This window comes from Stenella coeruleoalba, assembly GCF_951394435.1.
Source record: "Stenella coeruleoalba genome assembly, chromosome: 2".
Taxonomy (NCBI): Eukaryota; Metazoa; Chordata; class Mammalia; order Artiodactyla; family Delphinidae; genus Stenella; species Stenella coeruleoalba.
In genome coordinates this window covers 107,374,495-107,386,029 of record NC_137147.1, presented here as the reverse complement: position 1 = coordinate 107,386,029, position 11,535 = coordinate 107,374,495, and the positions used below count along the sequence as shown (strand labels likewise).

The 11,535-nt window shown below is 52.1% G+C and overlaps 1 protein-coding gene across 1 annotated transcript; it reads left to right on the top strand.

Annotated features, from left to right (window-relative positions):
• The first annotated feature begins 6,474 nt into the window (after nt 1–6,474).
• MEX3B (mex-3 RNA binding family member B) lies at nt 6,475–10,614 on the top strand. Its single transcript, XM_079913137.1, has 2 exons — nt 6,475–7,096; nt 7,931–10,614. The coding sequence occupies exons 1-2, from the start codon at nt 6,811–6,813 to the stop codon at nt 9,376–9,378; spliced, it is 1,734 nt and encodes a 577-aa protein (XP_079769263.1). The 5' UTR covers nt 6,475–6,810; the 3' UTR covers nt 9,379–10,614.
• Nucleotides 10,615–11,535: the final 921 nt, after the last annotated feature.

The following is an 11,535-nucleotide window of genomic DNA, read 5'->3' as shown; positions in this document are numbered from 1 at the left end:
AAGTGAATCAGTTATACATATACATATATCCCCATATCTCTTCCCTCTTGCGTCTCCCTCCCTCCCACCCTCCCTATCCCACCCCTCTAGGTGGTCACAAAGCACCGAGTTGATCTTCCTGTGCTATGTGGCTGCTTCCCACTAGCTATCTATTTTACATTTGGTAGTGTATATATGTCCATGTCACTTTCTCACTTTGGCCCAGCTTACCCTTCCCCCTCCCTGTATCCTCAAGTCCCTTCTCTAGTAGGTCTGCATCTTTATTCCGGTCTTGCCCCTAGGTTCTTCATGACCATTTTTTTGTTTGTTTTTTAGATTCCATATATATGTGTTAGCATACGATGTTTGTTTTTCTCTTTCTGACTTACTTCACTCTGTATGACAGACTCTAGGGCCATCCACCTCACTACAAATAACTCAATTTCGTTTCTTTTTATGGCTGAGTAATATTCCATTGTATATATGTGCCACATCTTCTTTATCCATTCATCTGTTGATGGAAACTTGGGTTGCTTCCATGTCCTGGCTATTGTAAATAGAGCTGCAATGAACATTTCGGTACATGACTCTTTCTGAATTATGGTTTTCTCAGGGTATATGCCCAGTAGTGGGATCGCTGGGTCGTATGGTAGGTCTATTTTTAGTTTTTTAAGGAACCTCCATACTGTTCTCCACAGTGGCTGTATCAATTTACATTCCCACCAACAGTATAAGAGGGTTCCCTTTTCTCCACACCCTCTCCAGCATTTATTGTTTGTAGAATTTTTGATGATGGCCATTCTGACTGGTGTGAGATGATATCTCATTGTAGTTTTGATTTGCATTTCTCTAATGATTAATGATGTTGCGCATTCTTTCATGTGTTTGTTTGCCATCTGTATGTCTTCTTTGGAGAAATGTCTATTTAAGTCTTCTGCCCATTTTTGGATTGGGTTGTTTGTTTTTTTGTTATTGAGCTGCATGAGCTGCTTTTAAATTTTGGAGATTAATCCTTTGTCAGTTGCTTCATTTGCAAATATTTTCTCCCATTCTGAGGGTTGTCTTTTGGTCTTGTTTATGGTTTCCTTTGCTGTGCAAAAGCTTTTAAGTTTCATTAGGTCCAATTTATTTATTTTTGTTTTAATTTCCATTTCTCTAGGAGGTGGGTCAAAAAGGATCTTGCTGTGATTTATGTCATAGAGTGTTCTGCCTATGTTTTCCTCTAAGAGTTTGATAGTTTCTGGCCTTACATTTAGGTCTTTAATCCATTTTGAGTTTATTTTTGTGTATGGTGTTAGGGAGTGTTCTAATTTCATTCTTTTACATGTAGCTGTCCAGTTTTCTCAGCACCACTTATTGAAAAGACTGTCTTTTCTCCATTGTATATTCTTGCCTCCTTTGTCATAGGTTAGGTGACCGTAGGGGTGTGGGTTTATCTCTGGGCTTTCTATCCTGTTCCATTGATCTATATTTCTGTTTTTGTGCCAGTACCATACTGTCTTGATTACTGTAGCTTTGTAGTATAGTCTGAAGTCAGGGAGCCTGACTCCTCCAGCTCCATTTTTCTTTCTCAAGATTGCTTTGGCTATTCGGGGTCTTTTGTGTTTCCATACATCATTTGCTTTTTCTAATGCTTATTGAGTGTTTAGTAACACAGACACACAGACATACACACACACACTCCTATCCTTTTCTGTGTTCGCTCAACATAAGGAGAACATTTCCCATATTATTAAAATATTCTTAAAATATGTGTGTTCCATGTATTATATGTCACATACATGTTAATGATATAAAAACCACAGAACATCAGAAAAACAAAATGCTTTCAAGTCCCCTCACACATGTGATCGTTACAGAAGCAGGGCTGGAAATATTTCCTCTCTGAGGAACCATGGCTCAGAGATGGGAAGGAACTTATGGTTGATTAAGATCACAGGCTCTGGGGCTTCCCTGGTGGCACAGTGGTTGAGCAGTGGTTGAGAGTCCGCCTGCCAATGCAGGGGACGTGGGTTCGTGCCCTGGTCTGGAAGGATCCCACATGCCGCAGAGCAGCTGGGCCCGTGAGCCATGGCCGCTGAGCCTGCGTGTCCGGAGCCTGTGCTCTGCAACGGGAGAGGCCACAACAGTGAGAGGTCCACGTACCGCAAAAAAAGAAAAAAAAAAAAAAAGATCACAGGCTCAAGTACCACTTACTAGCTTCAAGACCTTAGGTTCAATAGTGGATCTAATATTTGAAGATTACATCATTTTAGGGGTACTCCTTAAGGAAAAGAATAAATGTGCCTTTCCTTGGGCAAGTGACTTAACCTATTTTCATCTGTAAAATGGAGATAATAAAAGTATTGACCCCGGTAGTTAAGAGGATTAAATAAGAGACTGCATTATAAAACATTTGGTAAAACTGCCAGGCACATAATAAGTGCTTAATAAGTATTACCTGTGGTTATTATTATTCAAAATCATGTAGTTGTGGCTGAAGTAATCTGAGCTGTTTCCCAGAGACTGTTATTCATCCACATACTTAAGAAAGTTATACCTCGAGCCTTCTCAGTCTGGCTCACTCATTCATATAATAAAGATTAACTGAGTCCCTATGAGATATCATATGCTATGCTAGGCACTAGTCTCAATTAATGTCATCCTTTGAAAGTACAACTCAAATGTCCACATCTCTGGGAAGGCTTCCTGGGACCCTAGGCAGATTCACTACCCTCTGGGCACTCACCCCTGCTGGGAACTGGATTTGGACAAGACCGTGTTCAAGGGAAAGCCTTCCTCTGCCTTTTTCATTTCTGTAGCTTCAGCACTTTCCTCTGTGCCTTTAAAAAAGTATGTAGGTGCTCGATAATGTTGAATGAGTTGATTGAAACTGTGCTTGTTTTCCCACGAGGATTTTAATTTCTTTGCCAGCTACTTAGTTTGCAAGAGGAAGCAAGCTGTGTGCAAAATAGTTTGGAGGCTCTGGAAACAAGAACAAGGTGGTCTTTTGCTAATCTTGCTTTGTTTTTACCTTTTCTTATTTTATGACAACTGAACTTCTCTATTATCTTACCAGATCACATTCTGCAAGCTTCTCTCTTGTGCTAATAAAAAAAAATAATATGGCTACATCGGGGACGTCCTTAGGGAACATGTCCTGTATCAGGAAAAGTAGTTAAGCTCTGGGGTCCTAAAGGCGCCTGGGAAAGTCTAACCAGAAACTTTGGGGTTGGGTGTATTATCTATTTAAAAACAGAACTGGACTTTGCAAGTTTTATGATGTCTTGGCTTATTCAAGCCATTAACTGTGAATTAAAATTTCCAGATGATTACTTTTACAATAGCGTTCAAGTGTCAGAAAATAACCCTGACCAGTCAGTACTGGATACAAGTAGACAAGAAGTGGCAGTGGGGAAAGCACCCACTTCCCAGTACATCTGCTTAGGACTTTGCAACGTACAATGAGTCACCTTGTACATTCATTACCCATTTGCTAAACCACCCTCCACCCTGGAAGCAGATGGAAAGCGGGACACGACCTTCTTTTTGCAGGCAAGAAACACTGGGGAGAGCTGGACTGGGAACCGGATCCGTCAGCCATCTCAGCTCCTGCCACCACAATCATCCCCCTCCTACCCTCAGGAGGGGCTTTGATTTTGTGGGTGTCCAGAAAACCATGCTGACCTCTGTATAGGTTTAACTGAAGCATTCTGGTCCTTGGAGGGTGACCTGGGCTACATGGAAGGTCGTGGGCACCTCGCGATTGGCAGCTTTCCATGAATTCCTGTGGTCAGAGTTTTAGCTTATCCTTCATGGGGTGGGGGTGAGATGGGTGATTTCATTGAACATTTGCACTTACAGGCAGGTAGAGCTCCTGTCTTCCTGATCTAGTAGGGAAGAGAGATATGAAACATGTCACTTCCACAAAGTGTATTCACCTTCCGGGGAATGACCCAGGGACTCGGAAGTATCCAGTTCTCCAAATCATTTCTGAATTGACCATCTGAAAGCTTAACACTGCAGGTAGGAGGGGGAGGATGTATGGCAAGCCTGGTCCCTAGCACAGGCAACCTTGGGGAGGAGGGCCCCCATTTACCTGGGTACAGGCCTCATCAGCTGTGGAAGCTGAAGAACAACTTTACCTTCATCATGTTTGTGATTTGAAAAAGGAAACCTCAGTTGGCGCAACCAGAGTCTATGAAGTCCCTAGAAACAGAGTTGAGAGGCCAAAGCTAGCCTGTTGTGTCGGCAAGATACAAATGCCAAGGACTCAGGAGGGCTTTTCCTGTCTGCCTCGGTGTTTACAGGCCCTTAGTGAGGGACTCCAGGCTGGGCCTCCTCTATGGCCCTCCCCAGCCAGGACCCTTTATTCCCAGCCCTCCATCTCGGCAGGAATCCTCAAGGGCACTCCCTCCTCATTCTCAAATTGGTAGGACTTGAGTCCATAAACCAGGTTAAAAAAAATACAAGAATTCTCTACTGGAGGTCTAGGTGGTGGCTGTCTCAGAAGACGCAGCACGCCCACCACCCCAATCCCTGCCCCCTCACCAAGCTTTCCCTTTGAAGAAAAACACACACCAGGAAGCTGATGTAAACATCCTGAGGAAGTAACCACTGTAAGTGGCTTCTAAGTCTCATTTCCCTAAGGAAATAATCAGCACCTCTTTGCCAAGACAGCTCCAGGTGAGCGAGGAAGGAAAACCACGTTCGTTTTCTCAGAAGGCGTTTGCCTGACTGCCTGCAAAGCGCGCTCCCACCTATTGTCACATTTTATTCCCAGAACCCACAAGGTGGGGAGGGCTGGTATGGTTTCCCCTATTTTATGGATGAGAAACCAAGGCCCTGGGCGCTCCCTCACTCTTCCCTGGGTCACGCAGGGAGCAGTTGGGGGAGCCGCTGTCTTCGAGTGCCGAGATCGCCCCGCGGCACCACGAGGATTCCCGAGCAAGCCTGTCTGCGGTTGCGGCCACATGGCCTCATTGTCCTCAGCAGGAGTCCCGCTGCGCCAACGTTGGTCGACTCCGCGAACCGAGGCCCCGGCCGCTCTGCGGAACGGCCTCGGCCAGGCGCAGGGGACCCGGCGAGCCAGGCGGCGCCCCGAACAAGGGAGGGGAGCGCGCGCCGGGACCCGGGGGCATCCGCCCGGGTCGGCGGCGGAGCGGGGGATCGGGCGGAGAGGGATCGAGTGGCTGGCCCGGCGGGCAGCGTGCCCCGTTCCGGCCCGCCCCTCAAAGCCTCCTTTCTTCTCTCTAGCGCTCGGAGGCGGCCCCCGGGAGATCCGGGAGGGGGCGCAGCTCGCCGTCCCTGCCGGCCGGTCCCGTCGCACCCTCCCTCCGACGCCACCCCCACCCCAAGAAACGCACAAAGAGCGGCCGGGAGGCAAGCGCACACCTCCCGTTTGGGCGGGGCTGCGGGAGGGGCCGGCGCACTCCGCCGCGCCCGCCTTAAAGGGACCGCCCGCTCCTCGCGCGCACTGCGCAGGCCCGACCGTGGGGCGGGGAGGGCCCTGAGAACAGCGGGCGCGCACGCCCTCACAGCCCGCTGGAGGTATGGCCGGCGTCCTAGCGGTGCCGGCGCGGCGCTCGTGCGCGTATCAGCGCCCGCGGGGTCTCACCTGGCGCGCGTGGCATGTGCAGGACCCCAGCGCGGTGCGTTCCGGAGGTCGCCGGAGGCGGGGCCGGCCAGGTCCGCGCTGCAACCCGTTTCTGGCTTTCTGATCCGCAGTTTCAGGGCCAGTTGGGCGAAGTGTTGCCCAAGGGGACAGAATTGCGGGCGCGCGCGCGCACGAGCGGAGATGCGGCCGGGCGTTTGCCTTTGTGTCTCCTGCGCTCCCGTGCAGGTGGGCAGCCCGCGCCGGGGGCCACTTTGCCAGTGCGCCCCAGGACCTCGAGACATGCCTTTCGTGTACGAGGGCTCGGACCGCCTTTTGGGCAGACAATAGACGCTTCTCCCAGTGGCATCTTTGGTTCTAGGGGTGGTTTATTTGGGGGACACTAACGGGACTTTCTAAGGACCAGTCTCTTAGAGCCGGGCCCCTGGCATCAGAGTTGGGCGCGTTTCCTTTTCTCAGTCTGGCGAGGGAGGAGACCTGGGGACAGTGACCGTTCTCGGCTGATAGGTGCAGGCAAGTGTCCCGAGCCTGCCGGTCCCGCATTAGACAACAAAGAGAGGCGTTAGCGGCGGCGGGGGAGGGGCGCGGCCGGGAGGAGGACGGGGCGGGCTGCGGCGAGCGCGGCGGTGGGGGGGCGCTCGCTCTCCGCTCGCTCAGCCTGCGGCCTCCGCCCGCCCCCGGCCCAGCGCGCGCCAATCGCCTCCCCCAGCGATAGTGTCAGTAGCATTGTAGAGTCAGCTCCCGCCGGTGACGTTGCGCCTCCCTCGTCCCCCTCTGGAGCCGTCTGGCTGCAGAGGCTCAGTCAAGAGGCGGGGAGGAGAGGAGGAAAAAGCGCTGAGTGAGGGCTGGCGGGCGGGCGGGCGGGAGGGAGTGGAGGAGCCGGGGAGGGGCTCCTTAAAGAAACGCTGCTGTCGCTCGCCTGCTCGCTTCTCGCTCGGCATTGTGGCCAGCCAGCCGGGCACTTGGGGGGCACGCGCGGCCGCCGCTCGAGCTCTGCCCCCACCCCACCCGCCAGCAGATCTGGGGTGGGGACCCAGGCGGGGGCTCCCGCAGCCACTGCCCGGCGTGGACCGCAAGGAGCGACCCACTCTTCCCGGCGCCGAGAAAGGAGCAACGGAGCCCTCTGCAGCCGGCCGGCCTCTCCGCCCCTGACCACTCGCTTCCCGGCTGCCTTTGTGGCCGCAGTTTCTCGCCGCCGAGCAGAGGGCCGGCGGGGGCGCGGTGCGCACGGCCGAGCGATGCCCAGCTCGCTGTTTGCAGACCTGGAGCGCAACGGCAGCGGCGGCGGCGGCGGCGGGGGAGGCGGCGGCGGGGGAGGCGGCGGCGGCGGCAGCGGCGGGGGAGAGACCCTGGATGACCAAAGAGCCCTGCAGCTCGCGCTCGACCAGCTCTCCCTGCTGGGGCTGGACAGTGACGAGGGCGCGTCTCTGTACGACAGCGAGCCGAGGAAGAAGAGCGTGAACATGACCGAGTGCGTGCCGGTGCCCAGTTCCGAGCATGTCGCCGAGATCGTGGGGCGGCAAGGTGGGTCCGGCAGGGATGGGCAGCTGGAGGTGAGAGGGTTTCGGGCCACCGCCCCGCGGGGAAGGCGGGAGAGGAACCGAGATCCGCGGCGCCGGGGAGCCTTGGGGAGGGAGGAAGAGCCGCGCGAAGGGCCGGCGCCCCAGACAAAGAAAGTGCAGGCAGGCTGTCTCCCAGAGCCGCGCCGCGGCCACGGCGGGATGCACTTTCTCCTGCGAAAATCACTGCCTTCTCCCCTAGCGCCCCCCACCCAGCCCACCCCGGGAAATAGAATTTAAATATAAGATGCTTGGGGGAGGGGGCCTTTGATCGGTCCTTTGGGAGGGGGGAGGAGGAGGAGTGAGCATCGGATGGGAGGAGGATTCTGGATTTCTGCAAAGCGGAATGGAGCCCAGAGGAGGAACAATGGGTCCCGGGACTGCCCCCCATTCCCACCAGTCCCCCCCCCCGCGCTGGAGGATCTCGGCCTTCGGTCGCCTTCCCCGAACCCTTTGCCTCGTCTTCAGGGCGGACGGCGGCGCGTCCCGCTGGATACCAGCGGCATCTCCCCAGCTGACTTTTTCTGGGATTCTCGGGTTTGACTCGGGACGACTGCAGTCACTGGGGGAGGGCTGGGCAGCCAACGGACTGTTCCTCGAGCGCCTCGCGGGTGGAACCCGCTTTCCAGCCCGTGGAGCGGCCCGGGGTCTGTGAGGGAGCCGCCCCCTTTCCGCCCATCGCGCGTTCTGCCTTCCCGCTGCCCCGTACGCGGGCAGTCCCAGGTCCCCGCGGTTACCCCGGGGTAATGGGCGTGTCTGTCTCTCTCTCCCACTCCCTCCCCTGCACTCTGGCTCCCAGGTTGTAAAATCAAAGCACTGCGGGCGAAGACCAACACTTATATCAAGACCCCAGTTCGTGGGGAGGAGCCTGTCTTTGTTGTGACGGGCAGGAAGGAGGATGTGGCCATGGCTCGGAGGGAGATCATCTCTGCCGCCGAGCACTTCTCCATGATCCGCGCCTCGCGGAATAAGAACACGGCGCTCAACGGCGCAGTGCCCGGGCCGCCTAACCTGCCGGGGCAGACCACCATCCAGGTGCGGGTGCCCTACCGCGTGGTGGGGCTCGTGGTGGGGCCCAAGGGCGCCACGATCAAGCGCATCCAGCAGCAGACGCACACGTACATCGTGACGCCCAGCCGCGACAAGGAGCCGGTGTTCGAGGTGACCGGCATGCCTGAGAACGTGGACCGAGCTCGCGAGGAGATCGAGGCGCACATCGCCCTGCGCACTGGCGGCATCATTGAGCTCACAGATGAGAACGACTTCCACGCCAATGGCACGGATGTGGGCTTTGATCTGCATCATGGGTCCGGCGGGTCCGGCCCAGGCAGCCTCTGGAGCAAGCCCACACCCAGCATTACGCCCACTCCGGGCCGCAAGCCCTTCTCTAGTTATCGCAACGACAGCTCCAGCTCGCTTGGCAGCGCCTCCACAGACTCTTACTTCGGCGGGGGGACCAGCGGCAGTGCAGCTGCCACCCCGCGCCTGGCGGACTATAGTCCCCCCAGCCCCGCGCTCAGCTTTGCTCACAATGGAAACAACAACAATGGCAATGGATACACCTACACGGCGGGGGAGGCTTCTGTGCCTTCCCCTGACGGCTGTCCTGAGCTACAGCCCACCTTCGACCCGGCTCCCGCCCCACCGCCTGGGGCTCCACTTCTCTGGGCCCAGTTTGAGAGGTCCCCGGGAGGCGGACCTGCAGCTCCCGTGTCCTCTTCCTGCTCTTCCTCTGCATCTTCGTCTGCTTCGTCTTCCTCTGTGGTCTTTCCCGGGGGCGGCGCCAGCGCGCCCTCCAACGCCAACCTGGGGCTGCTGGTGCACCGCCGGCTGCACCCGGGCACCAGCTGCCCCCGTTTGTCCCCGCCCTTGCACATGGCTCCGGGGGCGGGCGAGCACCACCTGGCTCGCCGGGTGCGCAGCGACCCGGGCGGAGGGGGCCTGGCCTACGCCGCCTATGCCAACGGCCTTGGGGCGCAGCTGCCGGGCCTGCAGCCGTCGGACACATCCGGCTCCTCGTCCTCGTCCAGCTCCTCCTCCAGCTCTTCATCCTCCTCCTCTGGGTTGCGGCGTAAGGGCAGCCGCGACTGCTCCGTGTGCTTTGAGAGCGAAGTAATCGCCGCACTGGTGCCCTGCGGCCACAACCTCTTTTGCATGGAGTGCGCCAACCGCATCTGTGAGAAGAGTGAGCCTGAATGCCCGGTCTGCCACACCGCGGTCACTCAGGCCATCCGCATCTTTTCTTGAAGGCGGCGCGCACCACGCGGGGGATGGAGAACCCGCTTCCCTCCATCCTCACTCCCCAGCGCCTCTCTGCCTACTTGGTGCCCCACCTTCTCCTCCCCGCCTCCCTGCTCACACTCTGAGATCCGAAGAGGAGCTTGGAAAGCTGTAGTATCCGCTCATTTTTTAAATTTCGATTTTTAAACAAAGGAACTTGCCAGGATATCTGCATCAAGAGTACTGTAGCCTGGGAAACCTCCGAACCACCTTAAATGCATGCTCTATAAATAATAGGAACGGCGACATTCTAGTAATGATAGTTTTTACACTGTACTTAATAGGAAGCTTCCAAAAGAAGAAAACCCCACAAGTTTTCCATTTTCTTAAAGTAGGAAAAAATGAACAATAATTATTATGATGAAGATGATAATAATAGTGCTATGGGATGTGTGGACTGTTTTAGTGTGTTCCCCTTTGTGGCTGGGTTCCTACGATGCTTATTATAGAACACAGTGGATCCTTTCTGAATGTTCGTGGAAGGGCCAGGAGTTCCTGTGAAACCAGGATACTGCAGCTTTATTAAAGTTAAAGAAACTGTAACATATCTCTTATATATTAAAAAACGTTTAAAAGTTTTAAAGAGAAATTGCATTATACAGATTGAAGTATTTTATTCTTTTTTGACTTGAAAAATTATATTTCATATTGCAAAGATGTTTACAAGTATTTTAATTTAAGTTCAGTGAACTTTTTTGTAGCTGGGTTAAATCTTTTTATTTTAGTATGGCCTTATGGCAAAGAACACTGTATTATTTTAATAATCACACAATTGTGACGGAATTACAAACCATAAAATGCGTAATGTTTTGAACAGTATTCTGTTGGGATGGAGATTTTATAGGTTCAGACAAATCTTCTAGATCTGCTTCACCCAGCATATTTTCTATTCAGTGATATAAAGCATATTTTATTCTATATTATTACAAAAAACGGAAATGTATAAACATGTCAAAAGGAACTGTTGATGCTTTCTAACATTTGTATAAATAGAATTCAGTGCAAGTTACAAAAATTCTGTTGCACCACTATAGTTTTAGTATTTCTATTTTAATACATTTGTTTACCACTTGTTTATGTATATGTAGGTGATGTTACTTGAGCTTAAATGTACTTTACTGAGCAAAGTTTAAAAAAACAAAGTATATTTTATTTTATGATAAAGGGCCTTTAACCTCATGGTCAAATACTAATATTATATTTGCTGAGACAAGATTTGAAATTGTATCAAGAGTTTTATTTTTCTGACATTTAAAGTTCTACATAATAAAGGTAAAACTTAAGTAATGGTGCTACTTCATTTTTTAAGTATTTCTATATAAATAAAATATTGAAGAAAATCTATCTTGTGTGGTAACTTGATTTTTTTTGTTTTTTTTTAAGCTTCTCGGAGTCTACCTTTATACGGAATCACTCTTAAGTGACAAATGGAAAGATACAACTTCCAGGCGTATTATGTCAGGACTTTATCAATAGAGTGGACTTTCAAAAGAGGCCAAGGTTGTGTTTGGTTGGATGATTAGGCCGTGGGTAACAGTATTTTTTTTTTTTTTTAATTGCATGTTATCTACCGAATCAGAGCTTCCTCATTAGACATGTGTGGGCACAGTGCCTAGGATCTGTGATTCTTTTCGGGTCCCAGGAAGAGGTTTAATTTCTCTTAAAATTAGAAGAAAATAAAGCAAAGGAAGTGAAAATATTCAAAGACAATGTCTTAATTTTCAGGCCCACCAAAACCTATTCCATTTTACCTAGCACATTAAGAAAACAAGGCATCAAAGTATTGAAAGTTATATCAAAAATAAATTTGAATAATATTATTATGGAGGAGGGAGCAGAAGCGCCTAGGGCCTAGGAAGGTCATCATCCCACCCAGCAGGGCCCTCAAGAGTTTAAGGAGGCTGAGGGCTTGCGCTTGCTGTGCTGAGTTTCCACTGAAGGTCACTTCCTTGGGGGAAGCCCAGAGATGCCAGTTTCTGCTGGTCGAGGACCGGGCTAGATTTGAGCGCTGGTCCTAATAGGCTTCTGCTCGTCAGGCAGGCTAACTGGTGTTGACAGGCTGCAGGTGTTAACTGTCTGTTGTTGTTTGCGAGAAGTTTTTGTTTGTTTTTGGCAGGCTACACC